Here is a 26,638-nt window from a genome sequence, read left to right as displayed (position 1 = left end):
TAGATAACACAAGGCCTGTTTACTCCGATCCATGACATCACGCTACCTGGCCCGAAATTTCCACTGACAAGGCTGGCGGGATGAAAGCGGTGACGTCAGAATCACTATTGCCCCCTCGGGAACATCCACATTAGATTTTATGGCAGTCGGGCCAGGTAACATCACGTCATGGATCGGAGTGAGAAGGCCGTGTGCAATCTGGAAGGTGCTGGATTAGCTGCGCCAGTAGTGACGTCGTTGCTATCCGTCGCAGCCGAGCGCGCGCGCAGCATTTTCTCTCCGGCTCCGAAATGGGTAGGCCACGTGTCTTACGTACTCCTGAGGAGCAGGCAGCTTTCGATCAGCAACGCCGCGAGCAGAACCGGAAACGAGCTCGTCTACGCCGTGCCGATGCTGCAGTCTGGGCACAAGAACAGGCTCGCGAAGCCGAGCGCAAGAAGCAACTGCGTACCGAGGATCCGGCAGCCTAAGAAGTCGTCGTTTAGTGAACCGTCTGGATTAACTCAGTGATAAACACCGAGGCCGCACCTTTCAGCTTCTCTGGTTAACCGTATGTACGGAGTGCTTGGGCGGTGGTTTTTTCTTAAAACGACACGCCCCCTTTGTTACTTAACGTCCATTGCAGTCACCGGCAGAGTGTTGAATCGATGTCTGTGCGCGGATCAGCCTTTGCTAATTCGTTCAACTTGCATTTGAGGGCACTAAAAGGGCGGCGCGTTAGCCGGCAGTCACGTGGTATTTCTTAAAATTTCTCGCACTTTAAGAAAGCTGGAAAAAAATTAAACAGGGCAGTTAGCATAGACGAAATCATCCGATGTTACTGAACAAGAGCTACAACTTTTGCATTGAAGGTTTTTCGGTAGAGTTACTACTTAATAAGTTAATTAAGCAATATTTGTTAGTTACCCAGCTTGGCGGATTGGAAAAGAAATATATCATGACGTGCTTCATATGGTTCAGAACAATACTGCGCCAATTCTACACGCGTAGCGCCTATGCTTGTTTCTTTAATACTTGACCCAAGTTAGCTGAAATAGCCTGTACACATGAACGCCGTAAAGGACAGTTATTTCGGGAGACCTCGCCATTTGCGACCATTGAGATAGGTATTGGCAAAAATGGCGAGGTTTGATAGTCAGTAAGTATAGTTGCACATGTTTACGAGGGAACTAAATTGTTAAAAACCAAGAAACAAACTGATTAGCATAAACCCACGGTTGTAACACATCGACCGACTAAAAAAGTTTTTGGGAACTAACGACGATTTCTTGTGACTATCTTACCGTTTTCGTGGGCTGATCCCGAATATATCTACCACATCGGTAAAAACCGTGCGATGGTACCGGTATACCGCCGGACTCAGTGAAAACGACAGCTGTACCACCGGTACCATCACACCGCTGGTACCGGTTGTATACCGCACGGCGGTAAAGGGGAGCGACTGTACATGTAGATATAGAGGTTTCAAATAAGAGAGAAGATATTAAGGAGATGTAGGCAATATGCGAAAGTGAAATGAATGTATAGATTATCTGATTAGTCCAAGCAGGCTAGTTGACTATTTGTCACCACCCCGTTTCAAAGGGGATGCCAATAAATCACCAATCATCATAATCGCTCTCGCATTCTTCCCATGTGACAGGTGGCGTTTTGAGACGCTGTCGTTGGGACGCTATCGTTGGGACGCTGTGCCTTTGGTCGCAGCGTCTGTGGCCAGAGGCGGTCGCAGGCGCTGCACGGGGTTCCAAACGGGTCCTCGAGGGCTGGCGCTCGAAGAATCGGTTGGCTCCCGCGTCCGGGTAAGGCACGGCGTTAAGGGGAGCGCCTCCCAAAACACATTTAGTACAACATAGTGCCACAAATAACCACCTCCCAAAGCATGTTCAACGCATTCTTGCATAGCCGCTGGGTAAATTTGGTTCTTCGTAAAAGTTTCCTTACATATCGCTTCACGCAACGTTCCGACACACGATCACAGTCATAAGCTGAATGTGCTCCGATGCCCATTCTTCAAAGCGCGATGGACGTCCGGCCGGCATCCACGTGCGAAGGGTGAACCATTGTAGGGGAACGACACTCTCCCACAGAACACCTATATTGACATACTATACAGTATATCGGATGGCAAAGCGTGACGTGAATTCGCTTCTTTTCCTTCTGCCACTGTTTCTGATTCCCACCTTGTCACATAAGCCGTTGCAGGAAGCAGACTGAACAGAAGCGCATGGGCAGACTGAACGGCATGGCGCTTGACGACAGCGTCGCCGAGGTCGTGCCGATGTACGGGTACAGTGTACTAGAATTCTAGTACACTGTAGTACGGGTTCTCGTACACTATAATAGTACGTGAAGCGATTGGAGCGGGAGGCGAGTCGACCCGCTCCCGGATAGAAACTCGCAGTGATTGATATGGCCAGACCCAGATGGGAATCTTTGGCAAAGCTCCAACTGCTGTAACAATCTGTAGTGTAATGCATAGTACTTTACCGGGTGTGCAAGGTATTTGAGGACGTGGCTTTGAATCGCCATAGACATTAACATTCTCATTCTATAGTCTAGGCGCGCTTAACATTGTCCACACTATCCCCCCTGTCACATATATGTAGCGCATTTATTCCCGGGTATCACCTTTCAGTCAGAGACTAGAGATAAAACAGTACATCGCCATAGTCGCCTTACACGCTGACCACTGCGACATGGAGATCACCATGCTTTGAACATCGTGAAATGATTTGTTTTCTCGGTTAGACAAGAGTTCGTGGTCAGTTATCATCTGTGTCAAAGCCAATTAAACGCTGCCAGTGGTCAGATGCGTCATTCAGACGGTTGAATTTCTCCAGCAGGTGTACGTCAGGATGAATGAGAACCCTGAAAAACATATTATGTGGCCACTGACGATCGACTTCAGGTGCCAGAATAAAAAAAATCAACTTTCCTGCGCATGATTTCATTAGGATAGTTATAGAAATTTGCTTGCGACCACAGTGCTTGCGCCACCCAAGAACTTCTGGTTGCGAACTTAAGCGACCACCCTCAATATGGCGTCCTATAGTTTCAAATATCTAAACCCGTATGGCGGGCGTCACTGAGAGAAAGACTAGCAAACAGCCGCACAATGATAAGAACTTGCTGAAGCTTGCTATTGTGGAAGGACTGCCCAACATCAGTACGCACTATCTGATCCAAGTGTATAGACATTATCGAAGCCGAATTCAGGCAATAATTGAGGCTGAAGATAGTTTTATTTAGCGGACTAATAAAAAAGCAGCAAAAGAAACACTGCAAGCTTATATGAAATATCGATGCTATTCCTGAAGTTGTTTAATTATGTCCACACAAACCTCGCGCACCTGCTAAAGTATGCTAACCAAGCTCATGTGGTCCAAAGCTTTAAGTACAGCTATACCAAAAATGATTCTGTTATTGTTTAGTATATAATTTATTACGGAATAGCAAAAGCATGCAGTGACGGTTTGCACGACCGTCACCCGCGCAAGGCTTCCGTCTAATTTACTCAGTCTTCCGTCAATTATTAGTCTTCCAATCGCACAAACTACGGGAAGGCCGTCTACCCTCCCCCTGCCCGCACTTCTGCGCATCTGTCATCATTTTTCGTCCATACAGCAAGGGACTGGAATGACCTGCCAAACGCCATCGTTGATCAGATCGACTCTCAGTCATTCAGATCATCCATAGAAGGAATGTACTGCTGAAATTCCACCCCCTCATGTAATACCCCTTCAATGGGGCCTTTGAGGTACTAATAAATAAATAAATAAATAAATAAATAAATAAATAAATAATTATTTTTTATCGAGCATTAGGCACCCCTTTCTGCGGCGAGCGTCGGCCTCGGCGTAATCGAGCGAACGAGCACAGCGAAATAGGAAAGCGAACGCCGAGCGCAGCCAACACCCTCTAGATGTTGAAAGCTGCTGGAGGAAGATATGGCGAAAAGGGTGAGGAGGAAAGCGGAGTGCCGGCACAGTGCCTCCTCTATTTTAAGGCGGAAGCCTTTAATGGCTCATTGTCAAGGTCATCTGCCGTTAGCGGAAACTGTCACAGCTCTCCGGCCTCCTGATTGGTCTCCTCTGTGTCGTGACGCCACTGTCGCTAGGCGCAGGTGTGCGCCTCCTGATTGGCTCGCGTGCGTGACGTCACTGTCATCAAGTGCGGGTGTCGGGGTGGTTCGGCGCCGCGCGGGATGACTCATCACATCGGCACGCGTGGCGGCCGTGTGTTCGACGGTGCGCCCTGACGTCACTCGTCAGGCGCTTGAGGTGGCCTCCCGATTAGGCGCTGTGTGGCCTGACGTCACTGTCGCGAGGCGCGCGTGGCGACCGTCTGCTTGGGTGTGGTGTGGCGGCGGCGGTGGCGGCAGTTTACTTAGCGGTATCGTGTGGGAAGGATGCCTCGTCTCGCCAAACCAGTGTCTCCCAACACGCGTCGTGCGGCAGCTGCTGAACGCAAGCGGCGCTCAAGAGAGGCTGAGCGTATACGTCGCATGCATCAGGGCGACGAGGCGCGTCCGACACCAGAGAGTCCAGGGACGCGACGGGCCAACGCAAGAGAGGCAATGCGTTTGAAGCGACTCGCTGCATCTCCAGGTACCAAGGCAAATGAAGCTCGGAAGAGCCGTGACCGCCATCTTGCAGCGGCAAGCCGAGCAAGTTCAAGTCAATCGAACGAAGTGGATGATGAGGATGGCCAACTAACCCCGACACCGCCATGGAAGACACGTCTCCTCCTGAACCTCAAATGGCGCTGCAACAGTTCCAGGCAGCCACAAACTAATTTTAGACACTTCGTCCAGAACGACGTTGCAGGCATTGAATAAACAAACAAACATTCACATAACAGTGTACGAGTTGTGTGCCTCCGTGGTGTTTCCGACGCAACAAATCGCCATTGGCAATGGTGTCAGGCTTCCGCCGTTTCACACTTTAGTCTCGACAAAGTCTTCCGTTTTTTTTTCAATGCCAGCCAGATGCGGCCGATCCAACCGTTCAACCCCCTCTCCTATCGTTTTTCCTACCCTCCCCCGTCGGCTAGCGTTCGCGCCTGCTTTACAGACGTGGGAAGAGTACCATCTGGGTGGCGCCTCACGACGGCAGTCGGAGGAATACTGACATACACGTGATAACCTGACAGACGCAAGGACGGAGCGTCTACCGCTTCTCCTCCGGAACGGCAGCGGCGCGCTCAGACGCACGCGTGACGGAAGATATCGTACCATCTGGTAGCGTCGCACAACACAGCCTCCCCCCGCTGAGCGCTTGGAAACCCGGTGGCAACGACGGCTGTAATGCACCGTGAAGCCCTGGGAGCATCCCCCCATCCGCCTTTGTGACGGCAGTTGCAGACCAGGAAGGCAATACCAGAGACAAGTGATCCCTCGGACCGCAAAGCCCGTGGAGCGACCCTCTGAGCCGAATGTGACTTTTTACACTCGCACGGGCGCCTACCACTGGCCGAAATTGACGACACCTGAGCGGGCTCGACGATTGGCCGAACAGGACGTGACCTCGAGACACCGAAGGGGTTAAAAGTCAGAGACCGGGAGCAGCAAAATAGCATTCCTTCATTCATCTCTTTCGGGCTTCTTGCCACGGGCCGCAGCGTCCGAGTTGCTGTCGGCCAGCAATGACTTTATCACGGTTAATTTCTTTGTATCTTTACTGTAAATAATGTAAATAAACCTCCAATTTTCATCTCAAGGTCCTGCTCAACCTCGGCCAACTCCCGCACTCAACGGCAAGGTCCAACATCTGGGGGACAGCAATTCGGATTGTCCTCCAGATCCAATAGGAGCGAGCGATTGCACTGGCATTGAAAAAGTAGAGGAGGCGATGGCCGGCACGACCAGGCATGCGGCCAGCCCTGGCGTGGGCTTCGGACCCACAGCGCATGCGCTACTTCGCCTGTGGCGCCGCCGCCGCTAGAGAATTCGCTCGGCGCGAGCCACGCGTTCCCGTGTTCACGCTTTCTTTCTGAACAACGAGCGACGGTGGAAATGCTTCGTCTGCCGCTGCTGCTAAACGAGCTGCCCGAGCCCTCCGGGAGGCGTATTTAGAATTGCTCGTAGGTACAACGGGGCGTGCCACTTTTGACGGAGCTCGACGTTTCTGCGCAGGCGCGAGTAAGAGCGGGCGCGAGAGAGAAAATCTGGGGGCTTTTGCTCCTTGAATATATGACTCAGCCTAGGCACTACGGAGGAGGTTTCTTAGATTGCGTTGTATTCGTTTGTCCCCTGACATGCCGGCATTGCGGAGTTCGGTCGAGTTGGTTTATACGCTCCGCCGCTGGCTGCCCGCGCGGTGAGGCAGTGGGCGCGGACGCCGCTTGGTGATCGCTGTGTCTGAAGGGACAATGTTCTGACTGGTGTTTTATAAGTCGCGGGTCGAATTTTTCGTCGCGACGATAGATCGGATTTTTTACAAGCACTGCTCCAGGAGGGCACATGTAACCGGCAAACGGAGGCCTCAGGAGAGCACCTGAGGTTATATTAAAGCAGGCGGCGCAGGATCTCCGGGGCACCCAAGCGGTAGCGGGGGGATCAAAACTGGAAGCCGGGCGGCCCGTGGGTTGGGGCCGCAGAGGCCGAAGCGTGCCTGGGGGTGTTCGCATAAAACATTGGCTGTCCGCGATAGCGGACAGCCGATCTTATACTCCCCTGGCACGCGCAGGCCTCTGCGAGCCCCAACCCACGGACCAGTCCGGCTTCTAGCTTTGATATCCCCGTTGCCGCTTTGGTGTTGTTACGTTTCGCCTACAACGCGCGGTAATGCCGGCGCGGATGCAACGGACGCCGGGGCTTTGTTCAAAGCGGCGGACATTTTGGCCCGTCCGACGCCGCCGCAACGCCTACCCGCCAAGCGTGCCCAGGCGTGTTTCAGTGCCACGTGTCTTCGTGTGTGCGTGTGTGTGTGTGTGCCCTCGCTTGTCAAAGCGCGGCAGCCGGGGAGCGGAGTTCCCCGAATGAGGAGCCTGGAGGTCTCTCGGCTCAACTGTTCGCGCCGTCGTGTGGGTGAGGGTTGGCAATGCGTCACTACACTCGGTTCAGCAGGTCTCTCGGCCCGACAGTTCGCGCCGTCGTGGGCTCCTGCTGCGCCGTCCCGTGACCTTCATCCCGTGACCTTCCCTCCTTCCCTTTTGGACCGCGACGCCGGGAGTATAAGAGCAGCTGCCCCCGGACGCCAGAGGAGAGGCTCCGATTTGTACTGTTGAGTTACGTGCTCTCCCGTCTCTCCACTTCGGTCGAACTGACCGGCCGCTCTTTTGCTATGTTAGAATAAACAAGTTGTTCTGTTACCAGTCTTCTCATGCTTTGCCGGGACCTTCGGATGCTTCCAGTGCCCCAGGCCGCCAGGCCAACGCTACCCTTGGGGCTTGCGACCCATTGGCAATAACGGGCGTCAGCACCGAGACCCCAACAACTCGTGCCAGCGGTACGATTACAACATCTGGTTGCCAGCGGTGAGATCGCGACAACGGAGGCCAGCAGCGAAGAGATGCGGTTGACTGTATGCTGAGCAGCACAACGACCATCCGGGAGCAGTGCAACGAGCCCTGTGTGACGACTGGTTGCCTGCAGCGGAACGACTGCGCTGAAGTCTTGGCTGCGAGGTTTGGTGAGTGCGGGACTTTCTTCTTCTGAGTTTTGCCAGGCTTTTGTTAGTGTTAGAAACAGAGCTGGTAATTGTGGTTGTCGTTGCTACCGGGTTAGTTTGCGGCAAGACAATAGTAGGCAGTAGAGAAAGCAGCATTCAGAGCAGCCATGGATTTGAAGTCGTTGCGCAAACCGAAATTGCTGGAGCTTGCGAGAGAGTTGGGTCTGGATGTCTCAGACAAACTCAGAAAACCAGAACTGCTAAGGGCTATTCTTGAGTTAGAAGCTGAGGATGACGAGCTGTCGGAATGCCTTGAGACCATTGAGGAGAGGGAGGAGCAAAAAGAGAAACAGGAGCGCGAACTTAAAGAACAGAAAGAGAAAGATGAGCGTGAACGTAAAGAGCAACAAGAGAAAGAAAGAGAGCGCGACCGTCAACACGCTTTGGAAATGAAGCGTCTCGAGTTAGAGATGGAACGCGCTCGTAATGGAAGTCAGGCACACGGTGCAGGAGAACGAGTATTGTTCAAAATGACTGACCTGATGCGGCCGTTTAAGCTTGGAGAGGACATTGGTTTGTTCCTGGTTAACTTTGAGCGAACGTGCGAGAAGCAGGGGTTCTCTCGGGAAACGTGGCCACAGCGCTTGCTCACTTTGCTACCCGGCGAGGCGGCCGACGTAGTCGCTCGCTTGGAGAGAGAGGAGGCAGAGGATTTCGACAAAGTGAAATCGAGTCTGCTAAAAAAGTACCGGCTGTCAGCGGAGGCGTTCCGTCGGAAGTTTCGGGAAAATGAGAAAGGCAAAAGTGAGTCATATACAGAGTTTGCGTACAGGCTTATGTCAAACATGCAGGAGTGGCTCAAAGAAGAGAAAGCGTTTGGTGACCACGAGAAAGTTCTGCAGTGTTTCGGGCTAGAACAGTTTTATAGTCGGTTACCTGAGAACGTGCGGTATTGGGTCTTGGATAGGCCAGACGTTAGTACGGTGGCTAGAGCCGCTGAGCTAGCCGAGGAGTTTGTGACGCGTCGGGCTCGTGAAGCTAAGGACGGTCAAAAGGGTGAATTTGGCTCCAAGTTTGAGAGGCCGAAGTTCACACCCATGAGAGCAAAGGGGGATACACGTAGTGCGGATGCGAGTGAAAGCAGTCCGACCGAACGTAAGGAGACGGCGGCAACCGAAGCCGAACGCAGAAAGCGGTTCGAGACGAGGCAAGCGCGCGTTTGTTATACGTGCCAGAAGCCGGGTCACTTTTCGGCGCAGTGTCCGACCGAACGTAAGGAGACGGCGGCAGCCGAAGCCGAACGCAGAAAGCGGTTCGAGGCGAGGCAAGCGCGCCTGTGTTATACGTGCCAGAAGCCGGGTCACTTTTCGGCGCAGTGCCCAGAAACAAAACCAAAAGTCGTGTTTTTTTCATTAGGCAGCACTGACGAGAACATCAAGCTTCTCGAGCCTTACATGCGAGACCTCCTCGTGAACGGGAAAGAGTGCCGAGTGCTTCGCGATACCGCAGCTACGATGGATGTAGTTCATCCCTCTTACGTAGAACCCGATATGTTCACGGGCGAGTGCGCATGGATCAAGCAAGCAGTGGAAGCTCATAGCGTGTGTCTGCCGGTAGCAAAGGTGCTTATTGAAGGACCTTTCGGAGCACTTGAGACGGAGGCCGCAGTGTCATCTATGCTGCCCCCCCAGTACCCGTACCTATTTTCGAACAGGTCCGATCACCTCCTGCGCGAGAAGGGGCTTTTGTTTGGTGAGGCTAGCGTTCAGGCCTTAACCAGATCGAAGGTTCGGGAGCTCGCTGCAAAGGCGGTAGTTGCGGGGCCGACGTTGTTGAACGATGAGAAAGGGTCAGAGGCGCAGCAAGCTAGTATTCAGAGCACGCCCGAACGGGATAAAATTGAGCCTGTAGCGTTAAAGGCACCAGATACTGGAGAGGAAATTCCCGATGCGGGAAAGTTAGAAGAGCTTCCGGTCGAGCTTCCGGGACTAGGCTCAGTGACGAACAGGAAAGACACCGATCAAGTCATTAGTGACTTAATAAGCAAAGCATCGCTGTCGCCTGAGCAGAAAACCGAACTACACCAGCTCTTACAAGAGTTTCAAGGTCTGTTCTCTGAGAGGCCTGGTAGGACTTCTGTCCTTACTCATGACATAGAACTTACCTCCCCAGAGCCAGTACGATCCAAGGCGTACCGGGTGTCACCCCGCCAGAGCGATATTATGGAGGCTGAGGTAAAGAAAATGCTACAGCTCGGTGTTATTGAAGCGGGTGAGAGTGATTATACCTCCCCTTTGATTTTAGTTGAGGTACCGGGCAAGGAACCTCGTCCTTGCGTCGACTACCGCAGGCTTAATTCCATCACTAAGGATCAAATTTATCCGATCCCTAACATCGAGGAGCGCCTTGAGAGAGTGAGTAGCGCTCAGTTTATTTCCACCCTAGATCTTGTCAGGGGTTATTGGCAGGTTCCACTTACAGAAGAGGCTAGTAGGTATGCGGCGTTCATTTCACCAATGGGGACATTCCGTCCTAAAGTTTTGAGTTTTGGTTTGAAGAACGCGCCATACTGCTTTTCAAGCCTCATGGATAAAGTGTTGCGGGGACAGCAAGAATTCGCTTTACCGTATCTAGACGACGTAGCGATATTCTCCGCATCCTGGCCTGAGCATATGGCGCACTTGCGGGCAGTGCTAACCCGCCTGCGCGATGCGGGCTTGACAGTCAAGGCTCCCAAGTGCCAGTTAGCACAGGCCGAGGTTGTCTACCTCGGACACGTGATTGGTCGGGGTCGACGCCGCCCCTCTGAAATAAAGGTGGCCGCTGTGCGAGACTTCCCGCAACCGCGCACGAAGACCGATATTCGGTCGTTCTTAGGTGTCGCCGGCTACTATCAGAGGTACATCCCCAGGTACTCTGATATCGCGGCTCCCTTGACGGATGCTCTAAGAAAGACAGAGCCGCAAACAGTCGTCTGGGATGAGACGAAGGAAAGAGCTTTTAGCGCCCTAAAGAGCGCCCTAACAAGCCAGCCTGTGCTACGATCGCCCGACTACACAAAAGGGTTCGTTGTTCAGTGTGATGCTAGTGAGCGAGGCATGGGCGTTGTACTGTGCCAAGGGGAAAATGGAGAAGTAGAACACCCCGTCCTGTATGCTAGTCGTAAGCTGACCAGTCGTGAGCAGGCGTATAGCGCCACCGAGAAAGAGTGTGCGTGTATCGTGTGGGCCGTTCAGAAATTGTCATGTTACCTAGCCGGCTCGAGGTTTATCATTGAAACGGATCACTGCCCTCTCCAATGGCTGCAGACCATCTCTCCCAAAAATGGCCGCCTCCTGCGCTGGAGCCTCGCTTTGCAACAATATTCCTTTGAGGTGCGTTACAAAAAGGGGAGTCTCAACGGTAACGCCGATGGCTTAAGTCGAAGCCCCTAACGTGGGAATCAGCCTCAAAATTGCTTGTTACTGATGTTTTTCTTCCTGAGGCAGGATTTTTAACCTATTGCTTTTGTGTAGTGTTTCAAAGTGATGATGTGCTTTCTAGTGCAATTTTCCGATTTGTGGACGCGTTCTGAGTGCTGCTAAACTACTGTAAGGAACTAGGCAGCAGTATAAAAGGGGAAAGAGCCTGGCAGGGCTTAGTGAGGGTTGTGCCGTGCTTGCTGACTAAGCGGTTGACTTTTGGCGTGGTTCTAACGCTTGCCGGAAACGAGAACAAAAATGTCAACTCTCCCGAAGTCACTTTGCAGTGTCCTGTGTGCACCTGAACGTGAGAACGAGGCCTTCTCTGTGCGCTGCGCTCAAGAAACGCCCAAGGACGCCCAACTTCGGTTATGAGCATCATCGAGCGACATCCCTCCGGACAGCGGATGCAGTCCCCTGACCATCGGGATCTCCTTCCCCCGGCGGGGCGGTCTGTTACGTTTCGCCTACAACGCGCGGTAATGCCGGCGCGGATGCAACGGACGCCGGGGCTTTGTTCAAAGCGGCGGACATTTTGGCCCGTCCGACGCCGCCGCAACGCCTACCCGCCAAGCGTGCCCAGGCGTGTTTCAGTGCCACGTGTCTTCGTGTGTGCGTGTGTGTGTGTGTGCCCTCGCTTGTCAAAGCGCGGCAGCCGGGGAGCGGAGTTCCCCGAATGAGGAGCCTGGAGGTCTCTCGGCTCAACTGTTCGCGCCGTCGTGTGGGTGAGGGTTGGCAATGCGTCACTACACTCGGTTCAGCAGGTCTCTCGGCCCGACAGTTCGCGCCGTCGTGGGCTCCTGCTGCGCCGTCCCGTGACCTTCATCCCGTGACCTTCCCTCCTTCCCTTTTGGACCGCGACGCCGGGAGTATAAGAGCAGCTGCCCCCGGACGCCAGAGGAGAGGCTCCGATTTGTACTGTTGAGTTACGTGCTCTCCCGTCTCTCCACTTCGGTCGAACTGACCGGCCGCTCTTTTGCTATGTTAGAATAAACAAGTTGTTCTGTTACCAGTCTTCTCATGCTTTGCCGGGACCTTCGGATGCTTCCAGTGCCCCAGGCCGCCAGGCCAACGCTACCCTTGGGGCTTGCGACCCATTGGCAATAACGGGCGTCAGCACCGAGACCCCAACAACTCGTGCCAGCGGTACGATTACAACAGTGTCCTGGAGGCGCCGCCAATAATGCGAAATAATGACACGTTGTTTTCATTAGTAAAAACATGATCGATTAAATATGATTGCGTCGAGCCGCCAACTTGCGATGCTAAGTTCAGCACAACCGCGCCCCGCGACTTCTGCCGGCACGGCGCGCCTAGGGACAAGCGCATACACCGCGCCCCAAGGGACTCCTCCGTAGTACCTAGGCAGAGTCGTATTTTCAAGAATCAAAACTCCCCACATTTCCTCTCTCGCACCCGCTCTCACTCGCGCATGCGCGCAAACGTCCGTCGTCTCCGCAAGTTCCACGCCCCGTTGTACCTACGAGCAGTTGGAAATACGCCTCCGGGAGGCTCAGCGCCGCCGCCGAGAGCATCTTGGGTACTCCCCAGGGCGCAGTGATCTCGCCAACGCTATTTAACGTGGCGATGATAGGCCTTGCAAGAAAACTACAAGCCATCCCGGGTATCCAGCACGCCCTATACGCGGATGACATTACAGTCTGGTGTGTCACCGGGTCGCTACGTGAAAAAGAAGAACGATTACAAGCAGCTGCCTGTGAAATCGAGACGTACGTGCGAGCCAGAGGGCTGCAATGCGCGTCAGAGAAATCTGAGATTATACGAGTCTGGAGAGGGAAAGGGAATCGTAACGTCCCGACGGACCCTGCCCTTAAACTGGAAATCAGACTTGGCAATAATACAATACCTGAGAAGACCACAATCCGGGTACTAGGCATGTGGCTACAATCAAATCAACACTGCCAACACGGGCTTAACCTCATCAAGACGGCAACACAAGTCGCGAGAATGATAAAGCGGGTAGCCACGAAAAGGACAGGGATGAAGGAATCAGACACCCTTCGCCTAATCAGAAGTCTGGTGGTTAGCCGCTTCATTTACAGCTTGCCGTATTACCAGCTAACGAAAACAGAGAGGGATGCGATCAATTCATGCTTAAGGAAAGCCTACAAGATCGCCCTACAAATTCCGCAGTGCGCCCCAACCGAAAGACTCATGTCTCTAGGGATTCATAATACATTCGAGGAACTGGCAGAAGCTCAACTGATAACTCAAAGAAACAGACTCGCACAAACGACCACGGGTAGGAAACTCCTTGGTAGACTCGGTTATCACGAGCTCCTTTAAAAACACAACCAAACTAAGCCAATCCCCACAATAATCAGAAACTGCATCAAAGTAGCGCCAATACCCAGAAATATGGACCCAACTCTACATGCAGGCAGAAGAGCAGCCAGAGCTGCATACATTGAAAAAACGCACGGCGACAAACCAAACTCCCGCTTCGTGGACGCGGCAAGATACCCAGGCAGGCAGAAAAGAACGGTAGCTGCTGTCACTGACTACATGGGCAGAGAAATCATTAGCGCCTCCACTCACAACACCACTATCGTGGAAGCAGAAGAAATCGCAATAGCCCTTGCTATCAAAGCGACGGAACCGAACCATCAACAAATAACCATCCTATCAGACTCTCAAGCGGCATGCAGAAGCTACCTCAGGGGACGAGTATGCACCGCAGCCTATAGGATTATAGGAGATATAAAACCCCGAGCCAGATTTCACCTTATATGGGTACCCAGTCATGAGGGAATCAAGGGAAACGAAGAGGCTGACAGAGTAGCTCGTGCGCATGCTACACACCACGGGTGCTCACAGGACGCCTCTGAAGAGCTGATCCCGATTGACCAGAACTACTCTGCAATTTTAAACTACCACAGAGAAAATAGAATGAAGCTACCACCCCCAGATAAGAACCTCAGTAAGGAAGAACAGGTTATATGGAGAAAGCTACAAACGTATACATATAACAACCTGCACATTCTCCATAAAATTCACCCTGAAAGATATGCGGACACATGCCCATGGTGCGGAGCTACGCCAACCTTAGACCACATCTCATGGGCATGCACGGCATATACACAAAAGACAAACACAGAAATTACGGATCATACACAATGGGAGGCGGCGCTGTCCAGCTCACAGGAAGAGGTCCAAACGGCCATCATCCGACAAGCAAGACGGCGTGCGGAAGCCAGTGGGGCCCTGGTCTAGGGGCTCCAACCATTGAGCGTTTTATTTTTCAATAAAGTTGTTCTATTTATCTATCTATCTATCTATCTATCTATCTATCTATCTATCTATCTATCTATCTATCTATCTATCTATCTATCTATCTATCTATCTATCTATCTATCTATCTATCTATCTATCTATCTATCTATCTATCTATCTATCTATCTATCTATCTATCTATCTATCTATCTATCTATCTATCTATCTATCTATCTATGTCCTTCAGAATCAAATTATTCGCCATAATATATCGCGAATTGAAAACACCTAAACAGCTGAGCTCGAAATTCGCATTATGGAGTATCGTAATCGTCGGTGAAAAAAATTTTTTAGACAATGGAGATATTTTATAAAAAAGAAAAAGCTAGGACTGTGAGACACTTGTCGTTTTCGCATACGAGTTCAACGGCGAGGTGGAAATACTTTGCCGCTGCTTAAAGGGACACTAAAGCGAAACAATAAATCAATTTAGACTAATAAATTATTGTTCGAGAACCCTGCGGGCAGTCATTTCAAAATGATAGTTTGATTACTAGATGAGAAAATGAAGGTCGAAGTATCAGTATTCAGTCACGAAATATCAGTCACCACGACGCCGGTACGTCAGTGTGACGTCAGGGATTCCAAAGTATATTTTCGCATTTGGACCACTTTGGCCGAGTAAAGGTTCCCGAAACTTGCCATGTTTAATATTTGGTTCCTTTAGAACTCAACGTAGCCAATCTGTACTGCTATATAATTAGGTAGGCCCTAGAAGATGCCAATCGATGACTACACAGCCACCAGGTGCGGGAACGTCAAGGAGGCGTCACCACCCGTCTTTCGTTCTTGCGCTTTTTCTGGCTTAGCAAGAGTCTTATCGTAGTAAGAGTGGTGTTTTTGGTGTTGTGGAAAGGTGATTTACTGATGCAGAAGAAATCATTTTTTCTTTTCAGTGTCCCTTTAAGTTACTTTTAAAGTACTGATTAACAAAAACTTAGTAATTAACTGTTTAATAGTGCCTTTGGTGCAATTGTTTAAATGGCGAATTTGAAGATATATAGTCGCATTTTAATGCACCCCCATTTTTTTAAAGATCTGAAAATCGCAGCTAATTCGAGATATTTATCGTCGAATTACAACGGTAAATCCAGACTCGAGCGCCGCGGGAGCGCAGAATAGGCCTTGGCCCCGCTATCTTATCAGACATAAGCGCCCAGTGACGACAAGCACGAGGAAGTTGGAAACTGAACGTCTCGGCCACTCGCGGCAGGTATACTGATACGGCACGCTCTGTCTTGCAAGTGTGTGTGGCTGTGCGCCATGTCAGGATTTGCCGCGGCATGCTATCACTCAAACTTTGCCCCGCACTTGTTTACGGGGCGTTGCCGTCTGACGCGCAGTGGGACCCGATTAGTCTCGATATTGCCTCGATTGAGCTCAGGAACTTGATGAATATCTCGAATTAGCTGCGATTTTCAAGATTTTTAAAAGATGGGTGTGCATGAAAACGTCACTGCCTCCAAATTAAAAGAGCACTGATACAACGTAACTAGGGTAATCTCGGGTCATTTGGGTATTCATTGTCGAGAGTGTTCCTGCAAACCCACGTTTGAAAGTACTTAAAATTATGGGGTTTAACGTGCCAAAACCACTTTCTGATTATGAGGCACGCCGTAGTGGAGGACTCCGGAAATTTCGACCACCTGGGGATCTTTAACGTGCACCTAAATCTAAGTACACGGGTGTTTTCGCATTTCGCCCCCATCGAAATGCGGCCGCCGTGGCCGGGATTCGATCCCGCGACCTCGTGCTCAGCAGCCCAACACCATATGAAAGTACTTCCATTCTGTATAGGGCTCATAGCAGGATGACAAGGGAGATTGTGGAGGCCTACGAAATTGCAAAATTAGAGGAAAGGTGCGTGAGCAAGGCATCAGTGTCGCTATCTGAAAAGGAGATGCGATCCTCGGTTTATCTTTGTAGCCATTGCAGTATATGTTTTCACCATGCCTTGCACACGTGTACGGTTCATCGACATGCACCACTGAATGTTCTTTCTTGGTGTCACGTTTGTTTCCGCTCGTACGGTATATATTTATGGATGCGTGCGAAAATAAAATGTATAGTTGAAAGTGAAGCGCTGTCTCTGTGTATCTGTTTCTTTCTACGTCCTCGTTCAGTCACGCTTATACACTCTATCACTGTTCTTCATGTCATTAACGTCAGTGGGCTCTGCTGCATAAGCTCAATCGTTAAAGTAGCTCCAAAGAAAAAAAAAAGTCGAGCGGAGAAAGGTCAGGGGATCTCGGCGGCCAAACTATCGCTCCTGCGCGCCCAATCCACTGTCGTGGAAAATAACGGCCTAACCTGCTCTTTGCAGAGGTGGAGCAATGTGGTGGTGCTCTGTCATGCTGGAACCATACATGGCGTAGGTCATTCAGGGGAAGATTGGAGGCAAAGTTGTCTACGACAATACTTAGTATTTCTTGCGTGTACACCCTTGCAATTTTTTTAACAATAACGCGCGAGCGCCGACCACACGACGTGTCAGTGGCTTTGCAGCGGTGAGGGGCACTCCTGAAGCGAACAGTGCAGCAGTACACATTCGAACTAAAGTTCGCCTTGCACGACCGCACGTAAAGTTGCCAATCCCGCCGTCCCTGGCCACAACAAGGCCGCGGACACGCCTTACCGTCGACGCTCGCGTGCTATTGTTAAAAAATTGCAAGGGTGTACTTATTTCCGTTCAGGTTCTCATGAAAAAAAAGTGAGGTCCAACGATCCTGTCCCCGAGTATGCCACACCACACATTCACACTTCAGCGAACTTGGTGCTTGTGTTGCCGCAGCCAATGTGGATTTTCTTGGGACCAATAATGGGCGTTGTGAACATTCACGATGCCATTCCTGCAAAACCGAGCTTCATCTGTTCAAATTACTCTTTGCAGGAACTCGATCTTTTTCTTCGTCAGTTTTGATCAGGCCCCAATTGCAGAAGTCAAGCCACCTTTCAAAGTCTCGCTCACTTAGGTCCTGGTAAAGGTAAGCATAGTACGGATGGAACGTATGCTTCTTTAGCACATTTGCGACTGTTCCAAAGCTGCGTCTACACTCATCGGCAATTCGTCGAATACTGATTTTTGGCATCAACGTTACGTACGTGAGAACGTCAATTTCGATGTCTTCATCCGCAATTATCTTCTTGGTCTGTCTCTTATGGTGGACTGAGCCTGTTGTGCGAAAGCGCCGAAAGATGAAGGTTGGCTTAGTTGTAAATGGACGGTCCGGGTGGCGGGCCGCGTACAGCCGCATCGCTAATGAGGCGTTGCCATTCATCTCAGCCCTTGCAAGAACCACGTGTATTTTTTTTCGGTAGATTACCTCGTCCCGGTGGAAGCAGTCCTGTCAGCACCAGTGAATCCCAACGTGGTTTCTTATGATCGTCCATCCAGAGGCGCCACTATGGCGGAAGCAGTCACTATGGCAGTGAAGCTAACGCATTGAAAAGATAATGTCCCGGTGCGATCTCAAGTATAGTGCAAGAACGTGCCGAAAAAATTATCTTCCGTGATCGCCCTTAACAGGATAATGCCATACTGCGTGCGCCACACCACGCAGTCATTCCTTGATTTCGCCAGCAGAGAGCGAAAGAGGAACAGTCATGATCTTTGCCTATGCCTCTGGCCCGTTTTTACACTAAACGCCGCACGTAACAGCCGCGTCACATCAGGGAGGAGCTTTGCGCCAATCCTCACTGTCTTGTATGCGTAATCATGCAAACGGAAATTAAGATTTTCAGCCGAATGTCTCGGAACACGGGCATGCTAGAAGAATTTTGCCGAGTGGAACTGTGTAGAATCGCGACTGCCTCTAATTTTTCAATTCAAACATGCCCGCTTACTGCAGTCACTAAACAATTAATTATTCAATTTTAATTAATTGGCCGGCAGACAGCGATAATGGTCATCTCACTTTGTGTCCCCCTGGCCACATCTTACCTACACAAGTGAACTTCACGTACCTCCCAGCGCCCAATTTTAAGAAAACCGTAAAACTTTATTCACCCTGTATATAGCAGGTTCCGTGTATCGATGTGACGTACTTGTTTTGAAGAAAACTGCAGCTTATGTCAATATTTGTTGCATATAATAATATCCTTTTTTGTAGACCCATTTGCAGTTGCGTCTGTGTATGCTTTAGTGCGGCTTTTTCGCAATTTCTTGCTCATGGACTTAAGTACGAGTAACCAACTATCCCGCGCTGCCACACTTTTCAAAGTCCCATTTGCTTCACTCTAAAGAGGATCTTTAGATACGTGCAACCTCCAGTTGGCCCGAGCACAGAGGAATACTCCTCTGCGGTCAGGGCTCGCAGTCGAACATGTACAGGCCACACATGTGCGACGCGCAATGCTGCTCGTCACGTGAACCCCGTTCTCCACCGGCATCCGCCCATCCTGTCCCGCGCCGGAAGATGCACTCATTGCATCTTCCGTAGATGCAGTCAGTGCAAGCGTAGATGTAGCGTGGCACGTATCGACTGCCGTTCGCTGGCTTGTCGTAGCGGAGTGCGGCGCACGGTTGTGGACACAACGACACAGCAGTGGTGACGGAGAGTCTTCGCTTTCCCGGAGGAGGAGGGGGGCGACGAGCTTTCCGCCCTCCCCGCCCCATTTATATACATCTACATCATAAGAAGCCAACAAACAAAGGCACCAAGGACAACATAGGAGAAATTACTTGTACTTATACCAATTGAATTAAAGAAACGATAAATTAAATTGGAAATGAAAATAGAGGAAAACGACATATGACCGCAGGTGGGGAACGATCCCACGTCGTTGCATTACGCGTGCGATTCTAAAAAAATAGGGGATATAATTTAGTGCGAATATGATCACGTTGTTTTTCCCTCGTAAAGCACCGAAGAAAAACTTAAACGCCTGGGATTTACGTGCCAAAATCAGGATATCTTTGTGAGGCACGCCATAATGGGGGACTCCGGATTAATTTTGATCACCTGGGCTGCAGCGGCCGAGATTCGATGCCGTGCTCTCGGCCATAGCAGCGCAACGCCAAAGCCACTACGCCACCATGGCGGGCAAAACAATTCTGTGGGTAAAACACACTAACTCAGCTTATGCAACCGAATGACTGCAACCGCGCAGGCCACATTGGTAGCCACGTAAAGTGCATCTAACAGCGCTTGCATGCCTCGCACAATCAGCCCTGTTCTGCATTGTGTGTTTTGCACGCATCATTTGACGACCTGCGTCCAGCGCTTGTCTCATCATAAGTGTTTACGCATGTGTTCAAACATCCAGTGCTGAAGTAACTGGCTATAAACGAAAATGAAAACGCAGTGCGTACCGCCCAAGCACTTTTCCAAAGTTCTCGTGTTCGCTGTGTACGACCCGCAGGGGTAAAAAAGAGGCAAACGGTGGAAGGCTTGTTCGAAACTACGCTTGAAACAACAACAGCGTTCGCGAGCACGCGGGTATAGTAGCTTCTGCAGCCCGTATTCGAGTACTTATACGCAGTGTGCTTATTGTGGGACAATCTAAAATTTCGTCATATTGTCAAGTTCTCCATCTTCTCAGCTCTGATTGGCTCACTGGGCTGCTACGTCCTTTCTGAACGGCTAAAACAGATCGAGGCGCTAAAGTTTCTTTACGTGCATTGAATACGAAAGCAGTACGACTTTCCCGCGCGATACTTTTCACTTGATCATGCGCTCGAATTGGGCAAAGTCAATTTTGGGAGTGGGCCAGGTCGGTTTTGAACGTGGGTCAACTCAATTTTCGAATTGGGCAAGTCAATTTTCTGGGTTAGGGCGTACGGGGTCCGTCCGACGCCGTGGCTGTTCACCGTGGGATTTTGTATTGCGAGCCGCAGCAGGTCCAGCGCCGAGAACGTGACGTCATCACTTGGTCACGTGGGTTTTGGTACCATCTGATGTTAACGCCGGACGGATGCTGGATTTTCCGGTTCATGGGGCGTATAATGCTTTCGCATTAAAACGCCAACATGGCGGACCTTGAAAGTGCGCAAAGTTGTACCTGTGGCAGCGGTGCACGCCGAGCTCAACCATACTAGCGCACGATTTGCGCACGACGTAACATTTCTGACCTTGCAGAGTGAGTACTCGGAGACCACGGTGTACTCGCTGAAGGTGCTGGTGCCCATGAAGTGGTAGATGCGGTGGCCCTGGCACATGAACCGCGTCGTACCATCCGGCATCAAGCCTCGGCCCTGGGTCATCCTGGTTCAGAGAAAGCCGTGCGCTCGTGCTTTAGCGCGCCGCCGCGATATATTTCGCGCCGGCAGCAGTTCGAGCACAGCTTTGGCCAAACGAGTCTCTCTACGCGCGCTCAACATCAAAGGCATGATCGACTCAAGAAGCGGACAAAAGTAGTTAGTGACATAGTTGTGCTGTCTTCGTCCGAATAACTGAGTGAATCGGCAAACTCGTCTTCTAATCGTGCGTCAGTGGCAGTACATAATCCTTTTGACGATCCCACCGTTCGTGGGAACATCAAAAATATTATGGAATGTAAGGTCTGAACGTAGCATCGACATTATCAAAGTTTACAGGAACAATATAACTTCAGTGTCAGGCGGTGGGCGCGCCATGCATGTTATACGTGTTCAACATTACACCTAGCGCCGCAGTTGGCCATGGTTCACTTCTTTAAATGTTACTCTGACTTACGGCAACTTTATGCCTGACGAAGAAAATTCAAGCATTCAAACGTCATGCAAACGTCATCATTATACTTCAGGTAAAAAGCGCACGTTACTTTTAAAATGTCAACATGTGCGCCTTCAGAGGAGCTGCAGAACGGGACGTAAAATTCGGCGGCACTGCCATCACATACCAAACGTTCAAAAAAAAGAAATCACCACACAATCCGACAAACTCCTTTCTCGGCAGGCAAAATTAATAGACGCGGCCAAGTTAGTTAGCAGCAATTTTCTTTTTTCGAAGTGGTGAGCAACGAAGAAGACGCGTGTCCACGCATAGTCATTTTGCCTGTCTCTTTACAAACATACAGGTTGTATATAAAAGTTACCGGGTTTAGAGTTTAGCAGCACACCCCGCCGCAAAGAAGAAAAAAAAAGCGACAATAAAGGAACGCACCTGATCTTGGAACACAGGTTGGTGCGCGGGTTCTTGCAGTAACGGCACTCCTTACATTGAGGCGTGGACAGAGGGATCACGTGGTCCCCTGCATTGGAATAAGTCGGGAGGACAAAAAAGAGTTCGCTTGTTGCACAACGAGAATGCACAATAATTGCCTGACACTTTTACAACGCCTTGGTCTACGAAAACGGCACGGTCGAGTTGCCGATGATTGTAGAATACATGTATAGCGAAGCTAAAAGAATCGGGAGCTGTGTATTCCATGGCTCGACGAAGTGCTTAAACGGGCATTGTGCCTTCGAGCACGTCGAGCGACAACAATGTACCACTGCGCATGAGTGCTCGAAATCGCCAGGTGTGCTCACGATATGGCGTTATAGGAGTACCCTTGGCGGCACCCTTATTGAGTGCAGCGTGTTTGAAAATACGAGATACATTACTGGTTGTGTTACCTCCGGACGTCATAACGCCCTTGTGAAAAATTGTGCAGCCGTTTTGAGCTTTCGGATGAGATATCATTTGGATTACTACTGAGCACCGATTCTGCGCGAGGGTTCGATTACTATAGCCGTGGCGGCAGAATTCACACGGGGGTGGGATGTAAGAGAACTTGCGTATATATGGACATTTGGTTGCGCAGTCATCATCATCATCATTGATATCATAATCATCATTATCACCCATTTCTTCTGCACAGCAGAACGAAGGCCTCTCCAAGCGATCTCGCCCCTCTCTTGCGTCAGCTGATCCTACACGCCTACAAATATTCAGAACTCATTAGAACCCTGAATTCTCTGCCGTCTTCTACTGCGTTTTTTCCTCCCTTCGCACCCGTACTGTTAGGCTAATACACCACCGATTATCCGCTCTGCGCATTAAATTAAGTGCCCAGCTGTATTTATTCCTCTTGAACGTAAAGAATATCGGCTAACCCCCGTTTGTTCTCTAATCCACACCTCTGTATTTCTTTCTTAACGTTACGCCTATCATTTTTCGTTCGACTGCTCTTTGGGCGGTCCTAAGTCTTATGTCGAACTCTGTTATCCTGCATGTTTCAACCCCACAGGGCTTTTTAAGAATAAGCTGCCGTTCGCAACTTGAGAATGGCTGCTGCATGAATTTAAAAATTTTACTCGTCTAGAGATTTTCTACTCGTGATGCAGGTTCCCTGCGATTACTTCTCCAGGCAAACGTACTCCTGCACAGCTTCGAGAGGCTGACTGTCAATTATGAACTCTCGTTTATTCTCCAGACTAGCGCACATAAACTTAATCATCATCGTCATAATCATGCTTGGTTTGGAGTGGTGGCGTAGAGGCTTCTGTAGTCTTTGGAATATTAAACCTCAAGCTCGATACTCTTGGTCTTTGCCCGTACATGTCGTCGGTCATTTGTTGGGAATAGTCTCCAACGTTGCTAAATGGGACCCAGGTCGTCTGCAAACTGCAGGTTGCTGAGGTATTTCCCGTTGATTCTTACCCCAGCGATCATCCCATTCTTAACTGCTTCTGCAATCATGCAGTGAATAACATTCGAAAGATTGCGCCTCCCTGCCTGGCACCCTTCTTGAAGAATAATTCTCGCTCCTACCTGCAGGCTTATCCTCTGTGAGCTACCCAGACACGCAGTCTTATGAAAACTCAGTCGAATACTTTCCCCATACCTCCTGAAGCGGGAAAAATAGTGTATATATATATATATATATATATATATATATATATATATATATATATATATATATATATATATATATATATGTCGTACCGGGCTTGAAGTGCGTCACTTTGGGCCCGACGCTTTCGACGATGCCGGCGCCTTCATGGCCTAAGATGCAAGGAAAAACCCTCTCGGGGTCCAGGCCTTCGAGGGTGTTCGAGTCGGCGTGGCACGTGCCCGTGTGCAGGATCTGAGAAACGAAGGAAAGGGAGATTCGAGTGACATGCAGCTACTCGGGCCCCATAAAACGCCGAGAAATGACCGTCTCCCCTTCTGCTTTTGGGAGCACTCGCATTTCAAGGAAAGCTCCACCGCCCCGCGCCTTGCGTCGGGGAGGCTCTCTGTGGTGGGAGGTTGACCAGGAGGGAAATGTTGCTCCAGCGGAACTAGGCAAGGGGAGCGTTAGCGCTGCTAGAGCAACCGAGGGCAACGTTAGCGCTGCTAGAGCAACAGCCCACCGCGCTGGACAAACGACCGCACAAGGCTCCAGCTCAACTCAACCTCATTATTGAGCTTGAGGTCGGGTATCCAACCTCGTGTCGTGAATGCGAGGTAGCGCTCTTAATGCCGAATGCGTTTGGTTGTGTTTCTCATGCGTAAACCTGCGTAAACATCAGCAGCTGCAAAGAACACGGACGCATTCTAAGCCTCTGCTATTTCTACTGCAGCTACCATAGCGTGATTCCTGCTGTCATCGGCGTGGCAGGCCATATCTGCGTGCCCCCGCTGCCTGGGCAGGGTGCTGCGCAGATACTGAAAGCTGACTCTGGGGCTTTCCCGGACACCTACGGCGCGGGCGCTTGTTGGTCTGGAAGGTCACATATGGAGGGCCATCCCGGCACCGGATTCACTTCTGAGCAGCAGCTGCGACGAACGAGGACGCATTCTAAGCCTCTGCTGTTTCTTCTGCAGGTTAGTTTTTTATACCTTTTACCGCGTCCTATGCTACTAATGTTGCGGCCAGCTGCTGCTCACAAGTGTGTCTCTCAATTCCGGTGTGTCTTCCACGATGCCCACCAACGCTGGACTCGCTAACAAATTCACCATCTGGAATCGCTGCTAAACAATAGGCTTGATTCACTTGTTGACAATCTTGCCGCTCAAATTGTGAACAAGTTTGATGATCAGGGAATCGGCAGCCTTGCTTCTCTAGCTGAAAGCGTGCGTTTCATGAGCGAACAGTATGACACCTTCAGAAAGACATTCAGTGAACTGGTGTCCACTAACTCCCAGAATCAAGCGAAAATAAAAATAATCGCCGACATGGAGCAGTACAGCAGGGTGAATAACATCGAAATAAAAGGCGTTCCATCATCAAAGGGAGAGGACTGCTTTGCAGTTTTGACGAAGGTTGCCAATGCAATTGAGTGCCCAATTCCTGCTGGTGACATTGACGTAGTTCATCATGTGGCCAGCAAGATGTCTGATCGGAACGTCATTGTTCATCTTAGTTCACGCGAGATGAAGAAGAATGAATTCCTTCGTAAGGGTCGTAATGCTCCTCTGTGATGCTCCCAGAGAGGCTTTTCTGGTAGCACAGATAACCCCATTTATATCAACGAACACCACACAGTCAACGACAAACCCTTGTTCAGCAAAGCTCTTGCACTGAAAAAAAAAATACAACAAATGGCAGTTTTTATGGACTGAAAACTGCCAGATTAAAGCTTGCAAATGAACCGATAACAGGGTTTTCCGTATATCCTCAGAGGCTGATTTTCGCATATTCGCGTATACGTGTAGCTCATTGCTGCATTTCTTGTCCTATGCATTGATTGCACACTCGTGCCCGAATACTTTTCATCATGTCTGTGTTACCAGCCACCCAAGTTAAACCATTACTTACATATTCTAATACCTCTTCATGTTAATACGCCAAGTTTGCGCTAGAACCACGACACCATTTCAGCATTGATTGATTCACTTAGTCATTAGTTTTCATTTATTTGTGTTTCAGAAACGTGGGGCCCTATAACGTAAAACTATTGCAATATGTTTTTATTTCAATCTTCTGACGTCAAATTTGCGTAACCGCCGACGCAAGCACCGGGCAGTCAACCGCAGGGTTGTCTGAACAGACCAATCAAACGCTTTCCTCGTTCATAGGAGGTCGCTTTTGTTTGCTTGAAAAACGAATAACGTTGCCTACACTGAGCGGCTTCTCTTACCTAATTGGCTGACAAGAGGCGAGGAGCATTCTCAAGTGGAAAGGGATTCGATGGGGCCGAGCCACTGCACTGAAAGTCGATAACCGGATGAAGAGGGTGGTGCCGGCGTCTGCGATTGGTCCGCTTTCCCTTACTTACCTTGCGGTGGCTGGTCGAAAATCGCGGCGGCATGCAACGGAAGCTTAAGAATGACGCTAAAACGGATCCTCAGCAAAGAATAGTTGGCAGAACGAGGTCGCAAACGTGCCGAAAGTGCTAGAAAACGTTACACGGCCACGCAAATAGCTTTATTTTACACAAATAAACCCATGCTCTCCGGCAGGTGTGAGTAGCCAGCGCCTGAGCGATCAGCGACAGCCATCTCTTATTCCTTTCGGTACGGGGCAGCCTGCGGCTATTCAGAAGAAAATTCAGTTTTGTTCGGCATATCAATGCGTCTTTAATGCTTACACGTCACTTTGACGCCGTGAGTCTTCGTGGTTTTCTTACGTCGCGCGATAGGCAGATGAAGTGGGTGCAGCCCGAAAACTTTTGACCAATAGCCGGGGGCTAATGGCGAAAAGGCGTCGAATCAGAAATAACTATTTTTCTTTTGCGTGGTCAACTCATGCATAATCAGTGTGTGCACGTCTTATCAGATTGGGAGCTATCGCGGTTTTCGTGAAGTTGCGTGACAGAGAGGTGAAGTGGGGGTGGTCCAAAAAAGCTTTTGACCAATCGCGGAGGGCTGATTACAGAATTGGAATAGAAAAGTTTGGAATAGTTTTACGTTACAGTGCCTATGACTTGATAATACGGATGGTTATTTATACCACGCAGAATATTGCCACCGTATTTCGGATCGCCGTGGTGGGTTCGTTATACATGTTTCACCTCATACTAAGTTTAAGCGTAGGCTTGATCTTTTTCATAATGTAAATCACTGTGAATCCGTATAGATGGAAACTGACTCATAATCGTAGCAGTTTCATAATCGTAGCAGTTTTATTCTCGGTTGTGTTTACCGCTCCACATAGTCTATCCACGATTTTCTGAGCGAACCGTCCACGGTTTTGCAAAATATTCTGTTGAAAGTAAGCAAGTCCTAATTGTCGGTGATATTAGAGACGTTTAGCGTGTCCGGTATTCCGGCAAGTGCGGGCGGTTTGCCGGTATAGCGGGGGCGTAAACGTGAGCGGCCAGATTGGTGGCGCCAGCTGGTGGTGCAAAACTCAACCACACAAACACAGAGCTAATTACTATATTCTGCTTAGCTGCTGGTGTAAATATTCGACAGTGGCGTAATCATGTTCACAATTACGCCG

General features: G+C 50.1%; 1 protein-coding gene across 2 annotated transcripts in view; it reads right to left on the bottom strand.

Moving 5' to 3' along the window:
- LOC126548296 (alcohol dehydrogenase class-3-like) overlaps positions 1-26,638 on the bottom strand; it is an 89,496-nt gene that overhangs the window by 52,063 nt on the left and 10,795 nt on the right. For both annotated transcript variants that reach the window (XM_050196443.2, XM_055063081.1), the window contains exons 3-5: positions 23,215-23,356; positions 21,448-21,535; positions 20,436-20,568 (exon numbers count right to left, since the gene is read on the bottom strand). In XM_050196443.2, coding sequence (XP_050052400.1) covers positions 20,436-20,568; positions 21,448-21,535; positions 23,215-23,356 — 363 coding nt within the window. The remainder of the gene's footprint in view (positions 1-20,435; positions 20,569-21,447; positions 21,536-23,214; positions 23,357-26,638) is intronic.

This window comes from Dermacentor andersoni, chromosome 1, assembly GCF_023375885.2.
Source record: "Dermacentor andersoni chromosome 1, qqDerAnde1_hic_scaffold, whole genome shotgun sequence".
NCBI classification, from domain to species: domain Eukaryota; kingdom Metazoa; phylum Arthropoda; class Arachnida; order Ixodida; family Ixodidae; genus Dermacentor; species Dermacentor andersoni.
The sequence above is the reverse complement of the archived record's forward strand: the minus strand, read 5'-3'. Positions and strand labels throughout refer to the sequence as shown.